At 36.4% G+C, this 21,114-nt stretch overlaps 1 protein-coding gene across 3 annotated transcripts in view; it reads left to right on the top strand.

The window, feature by feature from the left end:
• Nucleotides 1-21,114, top strand: part of kif13bb (kinesin family member 13Bb) — a 41,482-nt gene that overhangs the window by 614 nt on the left and 19,754 nt on the right. For 2 of the 3 annotated variants that reach the window (XM_039690198.2, XM_039690196.2), the window contains exons 3-22: nt 214-304; nt 551-644; nt 5,846-5,858; nt 6,005-6,065; nt 6,485-6,577; nt 7,399-7,579; nt 8,779-8,866; nt 8,954-9,088; nt 10,451-10,563; nt 10,986-11,097; nt 11,406-11,618; nt 11,705-11,815; nt 13,426-13,560; nt 13,745-13,875; nt 15,584-15,670; nt 15,859-16,043; nt 17,459-17,690; nt 19,063-19,225; nt 20,127-20,273; nt 20,387-20,536. In XM_039690198.2, the coding sequence (XP_039546132.2) occupies nt 232-304; nt 551-644; nt 5,846-5,858; nt 6,005-6,065; nt 6,485-6,577; nt 7,399-7,579; nt 8,779-8,866; nt 8,954-9,088; nt 10,451-10,563; nt 10,986-11,097; nt 11,406-11,618; nt 11,705-11,815; nt 13,426-13,560; nt 13,745-13,875; nt 15,584-15,670; nt 15,859-16,043; nt 17,459-17,690; nt 19,063-19,225; nt 20,127-20,273; nt 20,387-20,536 (2,517 nt within the window). In that variant the 5' untranslated portion in view covers nt 214-231. The remainder of the gene's footprint in view (nt 1-213; nt 305-550; nt 645-5,845; nt 5,859-6,004; nt 6,066-6,484; nt 6,578-7,398; nt 7,580-8,778; nt 8,867-8,953; nt 9,089-10,450; nt 10,564-10,985; nt 11,098-11,405; nt 11,619-11,704; nt 11,816-13,425; nt 13,561-13,744; nt 13,876-15,583; nt 15,671-15,858; nt 16,044-17,458; nt 17,691-19,062; nt 19,226-20,126; nt 20,274-20,386; nt 20,537-21,114) is intronic. The other variant, XM_039690197.2, reaches the window with a different exon arrangement.

Genomic DNA, 21,114 nt, shown 5'->3' with positions numbered 1-21,114 from the left:
TTGGCATAACTTGATCAATTAATACTACTAACTATTAAATAGATTAAACTATGATAGCACTTGCATATTGTTGTCCTATTGTTAGTTTCACTGCTTCTCATTTGTAAGTCGCTTTGGATTAAAGCTTCTCTTAAATGTAAATGTAAATGAATAACTGGTTGGTTCCATGAAGTGGAGTTAAGTTACTTCTCCTAAACACTGGACCTCTTGAAGCAGGTGCAGAAGATCTTCATGATGGATGACGGGTCTGTGAACGAGTCTAATGTGAAAGTGGCTGTCCGGGTGCGACCCATGAACAGGAGAGGTGAGCCTGAACCCATGTGTCACATCATGTGTGTGTTTAATGTGTCGAGACGGTGTGATTGTTTCTGCCTTCATTTCATTCATGATCCCTTTGGCATTGTTACATGCAAACACAATTGGATAAAATATAGGTGATGATATCTTTCCCTTCAAAGGGTGTTTGATTTCAATGAAAATCACATTCATATACGATTCCCATCAGTATGCTGACCAACTTCTGATTGACTTATTAATGTGTGTTTTACAGAACGAGACTTGAAGACAAAATGTGTTGTGGACATGGAAGGAAACCAGACCGTCCTGAACCCGTCCAGTGGAAACCTGGGAAAGGGTGACAGCAGGTAAACTGGAGTGTGTGGTGTTTGTGTGTGTGTGTGTGTACTTAACCATATTTCGGGGACAAATTTGTTCCCAGAAGGGGCCAAAACCTGACAAAATATCCCAAAACCTTCCTTTAGGGACGTCCTCATTTGTAAATCTGCTTTAAAACTGTAGAGTTTTATTTTTTTTTTAATGTAAAAATGCAGAAAGATTTCTGTGATGGTTAGTATAAGGGGATAAGGCAAGGCAAGTTTATTTATATAGCACATTTCATACACAGTGGCAATTCAAAGTGCTTTACATGGAAGAAATTAAAATAATCAAAAGAAATCAGAATAATTGAAACAGTTTAGAATAAAAAAAAATCATAATAATAAAAATAAGATACAGTAAATAATTAAAACAATTTAGAATCAAAAATAAAATGAAGTACAGTAGCAGTCGGACGAACAGTGGCACAGTGCTCATTCAGTAAATGCAATCAATATAAATAAAAACAGTTAAAGGATTAGTTCACTTTTGAAAAAACTTTTGCTGATAATTTACTCACCCCCATGTCATCCAAGATGTCCACGTCTTTCTTTCCTCAGTCGAAAAGAAATTTAGGTTTTTGATGAAAACATTCCAGGATTTTTCTCCATATAATGGACTTCAATGGGAACCGGATGGTTCAAGGTCCAAAAGATAGTGTTAATAACAGCTTCAGATGCAGCTTCAAATGTCTTTAAACGACACCAGACGATGAATAAGGGTCTTATCATGCGAAACGATCGGTTATTTCAAAACTTATTCCAAAAGTGTAACTTTTCTAAGGACAAATGCTAGCCTTGCTCTATTCTGTGAGGCGCGTTTGTAGCGTCACGTAATACGTAATTACGTTCAAATGGCGACGTAGCCAGAAGTACAGAATCAAAATCGTCCGACATCGTTGTTTTTCCTTTTAATTCCTTTTTTTGTAAACGGTGTTTGAGTTAGTTTGCACGTTCAACCTATGCGTTCAACTTGTAAACACTCTGACTGTGCTTCCGGCTACGTCGCCCGTGACCTTTTGAACGTAATTACGTAATACGTGACGTTACAAAAGCGCCTCACAGAACAGAGCAAGGCTAGCATTTGTCCTTAGAAAAGTTACATTTTTGGAATAAGTTTTGAAATAACCGATCGTTTCGCATGATAAGACCCTTATTCATCGTCTGGTGTCGTTTAAAGACATTTGAAGCTGCATCTGAAACTGTTATTAACGGTCTTTTGGACCTTGAACCATCCGGTTCCCATTGAAGTCCATTATATGGAGAAAATCCTGGAATGTTTTCATCAAAAACCTAAATTTCTTTTCGACTGAAGAAAGAAAGACATGGACATCTTGGATGACATGATGGTGAGTAAATTATCAGCAAAAGTTTTTTCAAAAGTGAACTACTCCTTTAAGAGTAAAAATAAAATAAAGTAATACCCTTATCTGAGATGGGATGACATAAACAGTAAAGTATTAAAATTATTACGTCTATAGAATGTCCTCATTTAGATAGCTAAGTAAACGTGTGTGTGTGTGTGTGTCGAACAGTCAGTACAGTAAAATTTGTAGATGTGATTTTTGCAGCACTTGTTAGATGACTCTAAATCTAGTCTTGACAAGCTATAGAAGTAGTATTAATTATTTCTGAAGGACATGTAAGTGCTGTTTGCCTGTGCAAAACTGGTCTCCACTGTTTTAGGGTGTTCTGGGTAGTTGCTAGGTGGCTGCTTTTTATTGCTCACCAGGTGAAATCATGAGTCTAATCGCTCAATTTCAGAGTCAGAATCTCTATATGGCAGATGTGCCCGCCCGTCTCATGAAGCTCATCATTTTCTCTTAAATATTTCTTTTCTGGCATCTTGTACCATGTTTTTGTATCTTTTCCTCAACGGTCGGATTAACACTGTTAACTGTCGTAGCAATCTTTGTCCAAATTAAACATTTCTTCTTGTTACTACATTCTCCGCTAAATTTCCCAAGTAAAATGTCCTTGTAACTGTTATACTCCCCCAACACACACATATCTTCAGCTGGGGTAAACTGCACTGAGCGGTTGAATGCGCTTATTCGATCCACCATTACCCACAATGCATTGCAGTTAGTCAGAGTCTGAAGTGCTTTGTGCAGCAGTCTGATTTAGATGTCTATCTGAAGTCTGACTATCTACTATATCTAAGCCATAGTCGAAGTCCATCTTTGTGAAACCGGCCCCTTCCTGTCTGAGTCTCTCTTTGGCATTTTCTTTCTTCCTCAATACATTCCTCCTCTCATCTGACCTTTAGTGTCCATAGAAACGATTGAAGGTTCGTTGGCAGGTCAAGGGTAACCCTGGATACTCCCGAAAATCCCCAAGAAGCTAAATTACTCATGTCTCATTGGGTCTTTTCAGGCAACTTAAAACAAAACTCCACAATGTGTGATCTCTTCTTCATGTGTGTTGCATTTGCCACACATCACACAGCTTTACAAACGATATCTTGCTAACTTCATAATATGAATACTAGGCATTTTAGAAACTCCAGCTCGATTCAAACACCCACGTGATCTAGTTCCTAAATGACAAAGGTTTGGAGGGATTTACATGATTATTAGTGTTCTAGTTGGTTGTTTGGCAGTTGCGAAGGTGTTTTCGATGGTTTCTAGGTCATTAAATGGTTGTCAATGTGTTCTGGGTGGTTGCTTGGGTGTTTCTAAACGGTTGCTAAGGCATTCTGAGTGGTTTGAAAGGAATTACATGATTATTAGTGTTCTAGTTGGTTGTTCGGCAGTTGCGAAGGTGTTTTCAATGGTTTCTAGGTCATTAAGTGATTGTCAATGTGTTCTAAGGGGTTTCTAGGGTGTTTCTAAGCCGTTGCTAAGGTATTCTGAGTGGCTTGTAGGGGAATTACATGATTGTTAGTGTTCTAGTTGGTTGTTCGGCAGTTGCGAAGGTGTTTTCAATGGTTTTTAAGTCATTAAGTGATTGTCAATGTGTTCTGGGTGGTTGCTAGGGTGTTTCCAAACAGTTGCTAAGGTATTCTGAGTGTTCTGGAGGGAATTACATGATTATTAGAGTGTTCTAGTTGGTTGTTTGGCAGTTGCAGAGGTGTTTTCAATAGGTCATTAAGTGATTGTCAATGTGTTCTGGGTGGTTGCTAGGGTGTTTCCAAATAGTTGCTAAGGCATTCTAAATGGTCTGGAGAAAATTACATGATTATTAATGTTCTAGTTGGTTGTTCTGCAGTTGTAAAGGTGTTTTCGATGGTTTCTAGGTCATTAAATTATTGTCAATGTGTTCTGGGTGGTTGCTAGGGTGTTTCTAAGCAGTTGCTAAGGTATTCTGAGTGGTTTATGGGGAATTACATGATTATTAGTGTTCTAGTTGGTTGTTTTGCAGTTGCGAAGGTGTTTTCGAAGGTTTCTAAGTCATTAAATGATTGTCAAAGTGTTCTGGGTGGTTGCTAGGGTGTTTCTAAGCAGTTGCTAAGGTATTCTGAGTGGTTTATGGGGAATTACATGATTATTAGTGTTCTAGTTGGTTGTTCTGCCATTGCGAAGGTGTTTTCAATGGTTTCTAGGTCATTAAGTGGTTGTCAATGTGTTTCGGTGGCTGGTTACTAAACAGTATTCTGGGTGGTTTATAGGCCATTATGGTTGTCAAGGTGTTCTGGGTGGTTGCTAAACAGTTGCTTAAGTGTTCTGGGTGGTTTCTAGGGTGTTGCTAAGGTACTTTGTGTGTTTTCTAGGGAATTATGCTATATAATTAAATTTCGCCTAGTGTTATTCTCAGATTTTCTGTGTGGTTACAAGAGTGTTGCTATGGGTTTGTTAAGGTCTTCTGAGTGGTTGCTGGCTGCTAGGGTGTTTCTTATTACTTGATGAGTATTTATCCAGCCAATATAATAAAATGTTCAATTAAATAATGTTACTGAATTTCTATTGGTTGTTAAACAGTTTTTCTTCTTTGATCATTTGTTTGAACATCAATGTAATTTTTGAATTTATTAAAAAAAATCAAGATTTTTTAATTTACTATATAATGGCCTGTCGTTTTTGCCAATGCATATGTTGCGTGCCTCAGTTTTTGAGTGTCGGGTCTCTTTGCTCCATTAACGCAAAGAGGAGTGTGTTGGTTTTGGAGCTGAGCCTTCATCAGTCACCAGTGTTTCATATCACAGTCACTGTCTGTCCTTCGACGAAAATAATCAGCTCCCGTGTTTGTGCTGGTCGCCTGTCCTCATATATCAAGCTGTTCTACAGTATTAAAGACCAGACATCCTTTCTCTTTCCCTCAGTCCTCTCTCCCTTCTCCTGGTCTCTTTACAAAGGGTGTGTTTGTTTCCTTCAGAGATCTGGCCGTCTTCCAGGTCACCTGAATCTCCTCAGTTGTGTCCAACCCTTGATCAGGAACCTCCTCTGCTGTAACTTGCAGCAGTTTGCAGTGTTGGCGTGCAAACAGGTTTTACAGGCTTATTCGAGAAAGTTTACTCAAATTCCACAATTATCCCTGGCAGCAGATTTGTGTTCATTATGAAGTGCAAGTAGAGACAGGACACTTATGCAGATACTGCTTGTCATGTTAATGATTTCAGGGTGGTTTTTAGTTTAAGTAAGACTCAAGAGTTTGGTTTCATTGTGTAATTCTCACACACGGTTCAGCTTGTCCTCAGATATTGCACATAATCAGAGTGCGAATAATTACACAATTGCCTTCGGGGGTTGGGGGGGGGGATTCTGAGATTTGGGGGAAGGGGTATGTACACACACGCACACACACACACACACACACACACACTCTCGTGTCAAAATAAAAGCCCAATGGGCCTATATTAAATATTAGTATTGTAATTTTACAGTCGAAAAATTAAATGTATTAATTTTTTACAGTAAAACAATGTTTCTTTTTTACATGATTTTTAATAATAATCACAAAATATTATTGAATTGGTCTAAATCAGTGGGAATATGGCCTGTGAATAGATTTTTAAATCCACATTTGCTGTAGGATTTACTATTTTCACTCTGAAATTACTAGTACATTTTACAAATAGTTTCAAAGAAACCGCAAGTAACGCATTAAACATGAAATATTGAAGTAGAAAGACTGAAATAGTATACATATTTGAGTACATTGCACTATTTGTATTGTCTATGTGTTGGGTGAGTGATGCATATCTAATATTAATGTTTTTTGTTGTTTTTTTGTCCGTCCTTTTGTAAATACAGGAACAAGCCAAAGGTGAGTTTCTGCATGATATTAATGTGAACAAAAGCTTTGTCATGACAGAAAAGGGTTTAATTTAACGTGTTCGACTGGATTTGTAAAGTCATTATTCTGTCGAACATTTAGACGGCACGTTTCAAGATTGCGATGTCTCGTTTCAGGTTTTTGCGTATGATTATTGCTTCTGGTCTATAGATGAGGCTGAAGCGGCCAAGTTTGCAGGTATGTTGATATTCAAAATAATGACTATTCCCATCATGGAAACTCTGAATCTGTTTATACCTTTATACTACACTGATATGAATCATCCAGACATCATTTATGACCACAATAGAAACTCGTATAGACATCAATATTCCCTGCATGTGTTTTCTTTTCTGAAGAAAAGTCAAACCTGTTAAACCACTTGATCAAATCTGCAGTTTATCAGCTCTAAAAAAAGTCAGCTCCATAGAAAAATAGTTTTACAACTTAAAAAACAAAAATCTAATTTACAGAAGACACTTTTATTGGAAGTAAATGGACAATAAACTTCTATTGAATGTTTCTGCAGTGTTTGCAATTGATTTAGTAATGCATGATTCCAGCTATTCTGATTTGCAAAATATGATTATTCATATTTTGTCATTTCTAACCTGTAGGTCAGGAAGTGGTGTTTCAGTGTTTGGGAGAGAGTCTTCTGGACAGCGCTTTTCAAGGATACAACGCCTGTATATTTGCATATGGGCAAACAGGTACAGTTAAGACTGCTATCCATGCCGAAAGTATTTTCAGTCTCCATGATAGGTTTAAGCAGGCATACTTACTATTTCAAGCTATCTGCCTTAAAGGAGTAGTTCACTTTTTAAAAAACTTGCTGATAATTTACTCACCCCCATGTCATCCAAGATGTCCACGTCTTTCTTTCTTCAGTCGAAAAGAAATTAAGGTTTTAGATGAAAACATTCCAGGATTTTTCTCCATATAATGGACTTCAATGGGGTCCAAACGGTTCAAGGTCCAAATGAGAGTTTCAGTGCAGCTTCAACGGGCTTTAAACGACACCAGGCGATGAATTAGGGTCGTATCTAGCCAAAGGGCCGGCCATTTCAAAAATAAATAAAGTTTAAGTTTTATAAGCTCAAATGCTCGCCTTGCTCTGTTCTGTGATGCGCGTTTGTGACTCTCCTGTTTGAACTCAATCATCAAAATGAACGAATCTTTTTCAGAGTCATTTGGTTCATTCAACGATTGTTTCGCTAGATAAGACCCTTATTCATCGCCTGGTGTCGTTTAAAGCCCTTTTACTCTCATTTGGACCTTGAACCGTTTGGACCCCATTGAAGTCCATTATATGGAGAAAATAATGGAATGCTTTCATCAAAAACCTTAATTTCTTTTCGACTGAAGAAAGAATGACATGGACATCTTGGATGACATAGGGGTGAGTTTTTTTTAAAAGTGAACTGCTCATTTAAAAATGTACTTCACGTATCAAATGTTATACAGTTTTGCTTTGAGCTGATATCTGATTGGTTCCCGGCCGCTGATCCCTCTTTGTCTTGATTGGCTGCAGGCTCTGGAAAGTCGTACACGATGATGGGAACGGCCGAGCAGCCGGGTCTGATCCCGCGTCTGTGCAGTTCTCTGTTTCAGCGCACCGTAAAGGAGCAGAGGGAGGGCGAGAGCTTCACCGTGGAGGTCTCGTACATGGAGATCTACAACGAGAAGGTCCGAGACCTTCTAGATCCCAAAGGGTGAGGGTGAACAACTACATGCACATTATTTTACAATTAAAGTGCAAGTTTGCTGATATTTTTGTATTGTTACAATGTCGGTAGTATATGTTTTTTTTTTTTTTTTACACATAAAATTAAGGATTATTTTCATGAAAAGCGTTAACTTGAGGTGAAATAACGCACTTAAAATAAGCTGATAATTCTAATGAAATGTTAAGCATTTTAAATAGGTTGCCATAGCATCTTAGACTACGTCAACACGCTGCCACCGATATAATAACATTTGTTAAAGAAAAAGGGTACATATAGTAAAAATAAAATATAATAAAAGTATATAGTATTCAACTTTTCACACAAAGTGATCAAAGCTTTGGTTGTATTCACTTTAACTGCATTTTCTCTTTAACTTTAACTGCATTCACTTTAACTGCATTTTCTCGTTTTTTTTTTTTTTTTTTTTTTAGTATATGTACATGGACAATGTTTACTCTTTCTCTGTGTTACACTAAGAAAGTCCAGGGCATTTTTTTTTTTTTTTTCAGCAAAACGCATCATCCGGCGGACATTTTAACTGTGGGAATGGCAGTTTCTTTCAGTTTTTCTCCCTCAGTTTGGCCAAAAACACTGTTCGTAGTCATCCAGTTTGAATGAAATGTTAATTGCAAACATGGAGGTTTTCAGATATCCCATCACAGCGTTCTCTCCATGTTTACGATACTTTTCAGCCTTTATCCACCGCCTACAACATGCCGAATTCTTCGCTGGAAACTGAAAGTGACTCACTCCCGCTAAATGTTTACTCTTTGAATTCTTGCACTTGGGAACAATACAAGTCGACACCATTATGACTAAAAGTTTGCTAAGTTTTTCTTACTAAAGCAGGGTACTATTTGACTCTAGTCAAGCCTATCCAGTAGGAGCAGACTGGGCGTGGCCTTGGACGCCAACATGCCCAGTGCATTATGGGTGTTGAAGTTTTCCTACCTTTTTCATAGTTTTCTTTAGTCGTGTAGCACCGATTTCAATTTTTTTCGGCTTTCTACTACATAGGCAGCCAGGTTTTATTGAAAGCCCATTTGGCCACCAGTGAAGCACCTCTTTTTTTTTTTTCTTTTGCTATTAGGTTTAAAATTATACAATTACAATGCTTAAATGTTGCATTGTGTGCTGCAAATATCGTTGGCTCTTATGAAAATTTGCTGTGATGTTTCTCTCAGGAGCCGGCAGGCGTTGAGGGTCCGGGAACATAATGTGTTGGGGCCGTATGTCGACGGTCTGTCCCGTCTCGCTGTGTCCAGTTACAAGGTTCCTCCAACAACTTCATGAACTTCCAGTCTAATGCTCTCAGTGCTGAAACAGTATGTTTGTGAATGTCCTCCATTGGTTTTTCAGGACATCGAGTCTCTGATGTCGGAGGGAAATAAATCCCGCACTGTGGCGGCCACAAACATGAACGAGGAGAGCAGCCGGTCACATGCCGTTTTCAACATCATTCTAACACACACGCTCAGAGACCTGAAGACTGGGGTGAGACCCAGATCTCTGTCTTTAAATTAAAGGTGCAGTAAGAGATTTTTGAGAAACATTGTGGAAGGTTGATCACACACTTCAGCCAATCAGCAGTAGGGGTGCTGATGGGGGAGGAGAGAGAGTGAGCCAATTAGCAGTAGAGGGCGTGTCCACCCATAATGGGATGGAGAGAGAGTGAGCCAATCAGTAGTAAGGGGCGTGTCTCTCTCATGATGGGGAGGAGAGAGAGTGAGCCAATCAGCTGTAGGGGGCGTGTCTCTCATAATGGTGAGGAGAGAGAGTGAGCCAATCAGCTGTAGGGGGCGTGTCTCTCTCATAATGGGGAGGAGAGAGAGTGAGCCAATCAGTAGTAGAGGGCGTGTCCACCCATAATGGGGGAGGAGAGAGAGTGAGCCAATCAGTAGTAGAGGGCGTGTCCACCCATAATGGGGGAGGAGAGAGAGTGAGCCAATCAGTAGCAGGGGGTGTGTCCCACACATGATGGGGTGTAGAGAGAGTGAGCCAATCAGCAGTAGGTGTGAGCAAGAGGAAGATCTGAAGAAAGACTGTTGAAAGAGAGATGGCTGAGAGACATTATAAAAGAGAAAAGTTCAGAGGAACATCTGTGGAAAAATACCAACTGTGTTTCTCAGAAATCGCTTACTGCACCTTTAAACCCTTTTAATGAAGGGTGAAGAGTGTGATTTTAGCACCACTAGGGGCACTAATTGAATTTTTAGCAAATAGATAGATATCAGTATTTTCTAAAGAAATGTTTGCATCACTCACATTTTTCCCTGAAAACATAAAAATCGAAAAAAAAAAATTTCATAATTCAGTTTGGTTTAACTAGTAATGCAGAAATCACACACTGCAGCTTTAAAGGGGGGTTATTATAGTTAAATAAAAGCATACAAAACTTTCGTTACTTGAAAGATAAACTTAACCAAAATAAATATAAAAATTAAGTTTATTTTATTTCAGCTAGTTGCCAAAGTACCATTTCTCCTTTCATTTATTTTAACTTCATGTACTGAAATAACTGTTAACTATAACTGAAAAAAAATAAATAATAAATAATAATAAAAAATAAATGTAGATGGGTGAAAAACTTATTAAAAAAAACCAATAAAATTAATAAATCTTTTAGTTAATTAAAATAAATAAATAAATGTAATATATAAAATAAAAACTGATTAAATAGGAATAAAAACTAGAAAAGGAATACAAATATCACAGTTAAAGTCAGCATGAAATCAAATTTGGCACTAGTTATTTTCTTAACGCATGCTACTGGTCTTATGGTCATTTTTTGTTTTGTTTAATAGCCATTTCATTGTTATGAAATGTTATTGTCATAGACTGGAATGTGTCTTTCAGACGAGTGGAGAGAAGGTGAGCAAACTCAGTCTGGTGGATCTGGCCGGCAGTGAAAGAGCAGATAAAACCGGAGCTGGAGGAGAGAGACTCAAAGAAGGCAGCAATATTAACAGGTTAAAGACACACACACACACACACGCACACACACACACACACACACACACACACACACAGGTTTCCATGTTTAATAGGTACTTTCCATTGACATACTGAATTATACTGTACAAACCCTACTCTTAAACCAACCTACAGTACCATCACAGAAAACTTTCTGCATTTTACATTTTCGAAAAATATAATTCTGTATGATTTATAAGCTGTTTTAAAAAATCTCAATATTGTCCCCCAATAGTATAGGGAACCACACACACGTTTGTTTTCAGTTTGGGGGGGTTTCGCTGTTCCTAAATTAAATGATAAGATTAGTCATCTGATATTTGTCCATTTAGACACTATTTTTGTTTATCCCTTTACCTTGAAAACACTATCATTTACACATATTTCACTGTATTCTTGTATTCATGTGTGTGTTCAGGTCTCTCACAACTCTCGGACTGGTGATTTCGGCATTGGCGGAGCAGGGCGCAGGAAGAAACAAGAGCAAATTTGTTCCTTACAGAGACTCGGTGCTCACATGGTTACTGAAGGTGACGATGAGCGTTATTTTAACACTGCACACCTTGTTAGACTCTAATATTAGTCTTCAAGGAGTAGTTTGGCTCAAAATTAAGGTTTTGTCATTCTTTTCTCACACTCATCATGTCAATCAGTCCCTGAATGCTGATATTTTTTTCTGTGAAACACAAGAAGTTTTGTTCATGCAGCTCTTTTAAAATACACTGTTCATATTGGCCGGCAAGATCCGAAAAGTACAAAGAAACGCATCGATTTGAGTTGTTGTTATGGAAAAGGTGGACAACTTTCTGATGTAAATTCCTCTTTTTTTGAATGTCAGGACAGTTTAGGAGGCAACAGTCGTACCGCTATGGTCGCCACGATTAGTCCAGCAGCCGACAACTACGACGAGACTCTGTCCACGCTACGGTACGCCGACCGCGCCAAAAGCATCGTTAATCACGCTGTGGTTAACGAAGATCCAAACGCCAGGATCATCCGAGAGCTGAGAGAAGAGGTGGAGAAACTGCGCAGTCAGCTGACCGAGGCTGAGGTACGACACACTAACACCTGTCTGCTGTGTGAAAGACATGAACTTTGACCCCGAGTGCATTCAAAAGTGCTTTTCTGTGTGTGAAGTCAATGAAAGCTCCTGATCTGAAAGAGAGACTAGAGGAGTCTGAGAAGCTGATCCAGGAGATGACGGTGAGCTGGGAGGAGAAACTCAGGAAGACGGAGGAGATCGCACAGGTATTAAACACAGGTCACAGGTCACATTAGCTATGTTTACATCCAAAGTTGCGAATTTAACCCTGTGGGGTTGTTCGTTTCAGTCACACTCGGGGTGTTCGGGTCCAAATGGACCCAAAGGGTGGGATTCATATTTTAAAAAAAAAAATCATGATTTTTTTTTTACTCGTTTTTTATAATATTTTTTCTTTTTTGGTGTTTTGAGAGAATTTCACAAATAAAAAAAAATTATAATTAGTATTAATGCAATAATTATGACAAAATTTCCCCCCATTGAACATAATATAATTATAAAAAAAAAATTTTTTTAAAAGCTGTATTTCATTTTAGAGTCAAGCCTAGGCCCCATAAAAGCAATTTTTGAAATGAGATGGATGCCATCTGGTGGACAAACTGAGCATTTTAAAAATGCAAAACACATATAATCTGAATTTTTTGGTGCGTGTGTGTCTCTGGATGTGTCTGTTTTGCACTCTTGATGTTTTATAGATTCACCCCTTCACTGTTGTGTGCTTTTTTTCAAGATCGTGGCTGATTTGTAGATTGTACGCACAAACAAACTCAGTATTTTCACATTTTTTGCCAATTTCCCATTCATTTTCCATGCGGGTCCATTTGGACCCGAAAACCCCAAGTGTGACTATTTTTTTTACAACCACTTAGACTACTCATTTTCATCCTGTCCCCAATTTCCCCAATGTGTTCAAATACCAAATACCAACGAAGTCACCAAATTTCGGACCATTCCGAGGAAGCTGAGATTTAAAAAAAAAAAAAAAAAGTATTTAAATTGTATTTAAATATAAAATTAAATTCCGTTTCCATCCAGTGAGCCAAAGAGAACAAAATCGTCACTTCTTGATAAACTGGCGCCAAAGTTGGGTCCCAGAAGTCCATTCCATTAGGACATGATAACTAATAGGCCTTTAAACTACGAGGTTGTTCATTGATAGCGTTTGTTTCTGTTGAAGCCATCAGCCAGCATTATTTAAGCATATTTAGTGTTTAACTGTGGATTTGCTAGTGAAAAGTTACATTACCCATGATGCTGTACAGACAATTACACCAATCAGAGAGTCGAAGCGAGCAGCATGCTCCAAAAGGTCTCTTTAGCTCCGCCCACTCCCATGTGTATATATTTATGTCCCATATTTATACGTATTTTGCAATAAACTTAAAATATAATTTTTATATAAAAATAATAAACATTTGTAAATTAGTAGTTTTATATATTTTTTTAATTGTTCTTAGTTCAATTATGCTGTTCTCAATGCTTGTAGTTCTTTTTACCTTTGTGTTTTAGTTCGATTTTCTTTTTTTTTGTTGTTGCTTCAAATCAAAGTTTGCAATGTAATGATTCAACTGATTGGTTGGTTTCATGGTTTATAACGCTTTAACGAAGACTATTTTGAAATCCCGATGAGAAAAATACTTGGTGGCGGATGCTAATGCACTTTTTGCATTTTTTACGGTGATGATCCTTTTGTTATAATTGTGGGAATGGGGGATTTGTGGGTTTTTTTTGTATTTAAAGAAATGATGAAACTCCTCAGGACAGTCAGCTAATCACACAATGGCTTCGGTCCTCTGAATTGAATCTGGTTCTTTAGGAGCGACAGAAGCAACTGGAAAATTTGGGAATTTCTCTGCAGTCGTCTGGGATCCGAGTCATTGATGATAAATGTTTCCTGGTCAATCTGAACGCAGACCCCGCCCTCAACGAGCTGCTTGTGTATTACTTAAAGGTACAGACACGATTGAATGGAAATTAGTGTTACCTTCTCAGCTTGATTATTTCACAACAATTCACAGATGTAAATGTATGTACAATATATGCATGTATAAATGCTAAATCTGCTGTAATGATTTCAATTTGAAAGCAACATGTTTTAAAGGGTTGCACTTCCATTTGTGTGTGTTTATGCACAGGAACACACTCGTGTGGGCTCTGCGGACTCTCAGGATATTCAGTTGTGTGGTTTGGCGATTCAGTCGGAGCATTGTGTCATAGACATCAAACTAGAGTCGGGAGTCACGCTCACCCCGAAGAGAAACGCTCGGTAATCACACACACACTGATTTTACACACAAAAAAACATCATAAATGATGTCTAAAATTACAAACAGGGTTATTATAGTTAACTAAAACTAAAGCAATGAAGAAAAAAACTTAAATAAAAAAAATGTATTATAACTTAAATTTGTTTTATTTATTTCAGCTGGTTGCCAAAGCAACTTTATTTATATATATATATATATATATATATATATATATATATATAAGGGCTGTGCAAGGATTAATTGCGATTAATCGCATGCAAAATAAATTTGTGTTTACATAATATATGTGTGTGTGCTGTGTATAATTATTTTGTATACATAAATATACTCATGAATGTAGATATATTAAAGAAAATGTTTCATTCATATATATATATATATATATATATAATATAGATTATATATTTATATATATATATATATATATATATACAGTATTTACGTGCAAAGAATTAAATATAATAAATATCAATATATCCATACATGCATGCATATGTATTTATATACCTATACAAAATAATTATACACCGCACACAAACATATATTATGTAAACACAAACTTCGCAATTAATATTAATAATCGCAATTAATCTTTGCACAGTCGTAATATTTTAAAAAACATAATAATTCTTAAGTAATGGTATTGTAAAGAAATTGTAATTTAGAATAAAATAGAATATAACAACTGCACATTAAAATACATTAGATATTTATAATGAACTAAACTATAATAATGAACTAAATATTGTTTATGCAGGGTGTAAACTTACATTAAAGGGTTAGTTCACCCAAAAATGAAAATTCTGTCAGTATTTACTCACCCTCATGTTGTTCCAACCCCGTAAGACCTTCGTTCATCTTCGGAACACAAATTAAGATATTTAAGATATTAAGATCGCTCCTGCATACAGTCCATAGGCTTCTTGAGGGAATAACTCTTGCTGTCCTCGAAAAGTCATCAAAGACATCGTTAAAATAGTCCAAGTGACTACAGGGGCTCAATCTTAAGTTTATCAAACGACGAGAACACTTTTGTGCGCAAAAACAACAAAAATAATGACTTTATTTCAACTATTCACTTCCTTCTCCATGAGCCTGTAAGTCAGTTAACGTAGTGTGATTGCGTAGAGCTACGTCACACGTAGGCTCACTATTGGCCGACGCTGGTCATGTGTGTGTGATGCGTGTGACGTACAATAACAGAAGCTTACGCTATTAAACTAGTAACCTGACTCGCGCAGAGGGAGAAATAAACCAATAGTTGAAATAAAGTCGTTATTTTTGTTGTTTTTTTGCGCACAAAAGTGTTCTCGTCGTTTGATAAACTTAAGATTGAGCCCCTGTAGTCACTTGGACTATTTTAACGATGTCTTTAATGACTTTTCGAGGACAGCAAGAGTCATTCCCTCAAGAAGCCTATGGACTGTATGCAGGAGCGATCTTAATATCTTAAATATCTTAATTTGTGTTCCGAAGATGAACGAAGGTCTTACGGGGTTGAAACAACATGAGGGTGAGTAAATACTGACAGAATTTTCATTTTTGGGTGAACTAACCCTTTAATTGCATTAACACTATTACATATGCTCTTAACCTAAAATGTTGATGTTCTGTATGATACTTATTGATATGCTCCATAGCCACAGATAGTAAGAATATGTGTACGGGACATGTGGTAATTCATATACGGTGTGTATCTGTGTGCAGCACGTGTGTAAATGGAGCGGTCATCTCGTCTCCTGTCCAGCTGCATCATGGGGACCGAATCCTCTGGGGAAACAACCACTTCTTCAGGTCAGCGAGACACATTTACACTCTGGTCAAGTGCGAGTTGTAGGTTTAATAGTTTCTGATCAGGTGATCAGATTGGGTGTCTAATAAAATTAAAACTCTCAAATGACCTTTAAAAAACAATGTCAAAAACCTACAGTATGTGTAAAAGTGTGTACCGACTGGCGTCTGTCTTCTCTTGTGTTTCTCAGGATCAGCGTGTCTAACATGTATCGTGTTGGCGTGGAGGATGAGGAAGGGTGTGTGATGAAGGCTGGTCTTCACCCCGAGTGTGTCGATGTGGACGTAGACCGTCTCAGTCACGGCTCTAGTGACGCCAGCTTCAGTTTTGAGTCCGCACAGACAGAAGTCATGATGAAAGCGCTGGGAAGCAATGGTGAGGGACATGACACTTAACAGACAATCTGTTACACAATCAATAGAAAGGGTTTTAAAATAGTGTTCATTTTGTCAAATGTCTTTTTTAGTTTTTCTGGGCATTTAGTCTAGTTTTAGTCTTAGTCACAGTTTCGTCACGCTGCATGATGGTTAAATTGATAATAGGTTAAGGATTATGTTGCTCCGACAACACAACAACAATTAATCACATCTAAAATGAAAGTTTGTGTTTACATAATATATGTGTGTGTACTGTGTATAGTTATAAATACAGACATTTGCATGTATATATTTAGGATTTTTTTTCTTTTATATAATATAAATGATGTATAAATATATATACATGCAAATAATTCTTAATTATATACGTATGTGTGTATTTATATATACAAAATGTTTACACACAGTACACACACATACAGGTGAAACTCGAAAACTTAGAATATGGTGCAAAAGTTAATTTATTTCAGTAATTTAACTTAAAAGCTAATATATTATATAGAGTCATTACATGCAAAGTGAGATATTTCAAGCCTTTATTTTTATAATTGTTTTTTTTTTTTTTTTTACTTTATTTTTATAATTTTAAAATGGTTATAATTGTGATGATTATGGCTTACAGATAAGAAAACCTTTTCACAATAGGGATGGGCAACGATTAATCGTGATTAATCGCATCCAAAATAAAAGTTTGTGTTTACATAATATATGTGTGTGTAGTGTGTATAATTAATTTGTATATATAAATACCCATACATGCATGTGTATATTTAAGAAATATGTGCATGTATATATTTTATATATATTTATTCACTATTAATATTATATATAAATATTTGATATATTAATAACACATTTTTCTTATATATATACATGCATGTGTGGGTATTTATATATACAAAATAATTATATACACACACATATATTATGTAAACACAAACTTTTATTTTGGATGCGATTAATCGTTGCCCATCCCTATTTCACAATATTCTAATTTTGAATTTGGGGTTTTCATAAGCTGTAATCCATAATCATCAAAATTATAAAAAAAATAAAGGCTTCTCACTTTGCATGTAATGAGTCTATATAATATATTAGTTTCAACTTTTAAGTTGAATTACTGAAATAAATGAACTTTTGCACCATTTTCCAATTGTCATATGAGAATTTTAGTGTGAATTTGAACACAGTAACGTTATATGCCAATATTGTTTTCAATAAAAAACCGATCCACTTTTCCATGTTGATAAGAGCATTAAAATGAGAAAAAAATAATTGGAAATCAATAGACATTTAGAATAGATAAAAATGCGCGATTAATCGTGAGTTAACTATGACATTAATGCGATTAAGTATTTGAATCGTTTGACATCACTAATGTATGAGTGAAATGTGTCTGTGTGTCTCTCTCAGACCCGATGCAGTCGGTGCTTCACTCTCTGGAGCGCAGACATGAGGAGGAGAAGCGTTCGGCTCTGGAGCGCCAGCGGCTGATGTACGAGCAGGAACTGCACCATCTGCGCAGACGCCTGTCATCAGAGCTGCAGACGCAGGGCTCTCATCTGCAGCATCATCACAGCAGCGAGAGTCTCCACGTGAGCTCGGCCTCCTCACAGAACCGCCTGCGCCAGTGGACCGAGGAGAGGTGGGAAACACTACTTTACCTCAATGGCTACATGCTAGTTATCAGATTGACGTCTCAATCGGACTGAAAAGCCTTTATGTAAACATGTTAATCGAGCCGATTGAAAGGGGTGCTTTATTCCTTTCTAATCCGATCTGGAGAACATGTTGATGGGATTGAAAACCGAAACTGAAAGGACTGTGTCATATAAATGAGTGTCTGTGATTCTCCTTTCACTTCGCGTCTGTGAAGTGGAGCAGGACGACGTCCCACCAGTCCTTGTTTCGGATTCTCCTCCACAGATGACGTGATAAATATAAGCATCGCTCACGGCGCAACCGTTTTATATGCTCAATGTCTCCAAATTACGACCAGAAATGGATAAATATGATGTTATTTAACCCTCTGATGGTCTTCCTTTATGAGTCACGTCCTGGGCCTTCCCGGTCAGAAGTGACCGGAGGCCTAAAAATGAAACTTCTTCCATCCCAGTAAAACCAATGCAATTTATTTTTGTTCTATAATATTTATTCTTTTTAATTTAGTATTTTGAGACAATTTGATTGAATTTATTAATATTTATGCAATATTTATGGTCTATTTTTTCAATGGAAATATATATATATATATATATATATATATATATATATATTTTTTTTTTTAATATTAATGCATTATTTTTTTTAATGTAGAGTCTAGGCCTTCAGAAAATATTAAAAAAATTAAAAAATATTTTTTGAATAAAATTAGCACCATCTGGTTACAGTATAGAGAAAAAGCGTAGAATCATATTGTAACTACTAGATGGCATGTACAGCTCTGTATGGAGAGGCATGTGAATTCCTCAGCTGTTTATGAACACATTTTTTTTTTTTGGTGGATTTCAATATATAATTGAAACAATATCAAAAACTATTTCTTATTAAAAAATGTGTAAAAAAAAAAAATGTGAATTTTTGTGTTTTTGTCAATTTCCCATTCATTTCCTATGGGGGTCATTTTTGACCAATTTTTTTTTGTATTCACATGCCAAATGACAAAAAAAGTCACCAAGTATCATAACCTTCCAATGAAGCTGTGATTTTTAATAATTCAAAACAGAAAATTATTCGGTCAGAAGTGACCGTGAAGTGACCATCAGAGGGTTAAACCAACAGGAAACTCTGTGTAATCGTTCAGTGTGCACATGCCAAAAAAAAAATTGTGACATAAAAACGCACACATTAACCCGATGACATGTTTAGCGTTCATAAACACTCATCCATCGTAATGAATTTAGTCCAAAAGTTGTGCATGTAAACGGAGCCAATGCGTTTCGACTTGTATTATAATCCACAGAAAATATTTGGTGTGTGTGTGTGTGTTGTAAATCTCATGCTTCATGTGGTCTCAGGGAGGCTTTGATGAGCCGAAGTCTGCGTAAGCTCCGAGAACAGATCGTGAAGGCCAATCTGATGGTGCAGGAGGCTGGATTCATCGCCGAAGAGCTCAACAAGAAAACCGAATATAAAGTCACTCTGCAGATTCCTGCTGCCAACCTCAACGCCAACCGCAAGGTCAGGACAGACACTGTGTGTGTGTGTGCGCATGGGATTGATTGTTGAAGCATTTATCCAGTCACATTTATATATATATATATATATATATATGAAGAGTTCAGATGCAAAAGCCTCTAAATGCCATTTGAAATTTTCTTCTTTAATGATGATTTTTATCAAGCTTGTATATTTAAGTTCAGTGATTTCACTTAAATGGCAATGATAATTACCTATTAATTGTTATTTAAGTGAAATTACTGAACTTAAATATACAAGTTTGACAAAAATCATCATTAAAGAAGAAAATTTCAAATGGCATTTAGAGGCTTTTGCATCTGAACTCTTCATATATATATATATATATATATATATGAAGAGATCAGATGCAAATGAAATTTTCTTCTTTAATGATGATTTTTATCAAACTTGTATATTTAAGTCCAGTAATTTCACTTAAATAACAATTAATAGGTAATTATCATTGCCATTTAAGTGAAATTACCAAACTTAAATATACAAGTTTGATAAAAATTATCATTAAAGAAGAAAATTTCAAATGGCATTTAGAGGCTTTTGCATCTGAACTCTTCATATATATATATATATATATAAAATGTGTGTGTATACTGTAAATATGTACAGTACATATTGTATGCACATGCATGCATTATGCATACAGTATATATATGTTTCAAAAGATTTCTGTTAAACTTTGAAAAAAACGAGTAAATACTGACAGAATTTTATTTTTAATTCTGAAGCATACTTCATCAGTTTAGTCTTTAAACATGAAGAGTCATGGAACTTCACTGAAAGTGGTTCAGGGAATGATTTGGACTTTACATTAGAGGACCGTGTTGAATTCTGGGTTAGGGTGAAAGTGCTGCTTTAATACAGATTGATGTTCTCCGTTCTGCAGCGGGACACTGTTCTCAGCGAGCCGGCGGTGGAGGTGAGGAGGAAGAGCAAAGGGAAGCAGATCTGGGCCATGGAGAAGATGGAGAACCGGCTGGTGGACATGAGGGATCTCTACCAGGAGTGGAAGGACTTTGACGAGGACAATCCTGTATGTCAACTCACATGAGAACTTTATGACCTGTGTGATTGTGTGTTTGTATTTGTGAGTGTTTTATTGGAGATATTAAACGTGTTCATCTCATCCCTGCTGTCTGTGCTCAGGTTATGCGTTCCTACTTCAAGCGTGCCGATCCGTTCTTCGACGAGCAGGAGAATCACAGTCTGATCGGTGTGGCGAACGTTTTCCTGTCCTGTCTGCTGTACGACGTGAAGCTGCAGTACGCAGTGCCCATCATCAACCAGAAGGGGGAGGTATGTCCAAAACAGATGAGTTATGATGTGGATATTTTGTTTAGAAAAGGGTATTGATTTCATATCGTATTTTATACCTTAAGGAAAGACGCCTCAGGTGAATAGGATAAAAAAAATGAAAGGTGTCTGGAAAAAAATGAGAGGAGCTGAAATAGTCAAACATGGTGAAAATAATGTGTTTTATGAACATTCAAGCACGAGTCTAAAATCAAGACTTTATAAAATGCCCCCTTTAACTAATATTAAGAATCTAATATTATATAATATAATCTACTATACTATATAATATAATCTAATATCTAACTAATATTAAGAAGATCTTATTAAGAATTGCAAATGTTTTTTTTTTTTTTGTATTATACGTTTTCTGAAATGTTACAGTATGTTTAAATATGGAAATGAGGCACTAATTAAATATGCACTTCCAGAATAAAAGGTTAAAAATAGGTTTCATTTTGTTGATATAGTAAAGGTTTTTACATAAAAAAGAGTTTTGGATAATTATTTTGATCGCTCCATAAATCAGAAAATAGCCAGAAAAATTTTGTTCATCATGTTTTTATACAGAAATAGCCAGA

The sequence above is a fragment of the Pimephales promelas genome, chromosome 13, assembly GCF_988280905.1.
Source record: "Pimephales promelas chromosome 13, fPimPro1.hap1.1, whole genome shotgun sequence".
Taxonomy (NCBI): Eukaryota; Metazoa; Chordata; class Actinopteri; order Cypriniformes; family Leuciscidae; genus Pimephales; species Pimephales promelas.
This window is presented reverse-complemented; position numbering and strand designations above follow the sequence as displayed.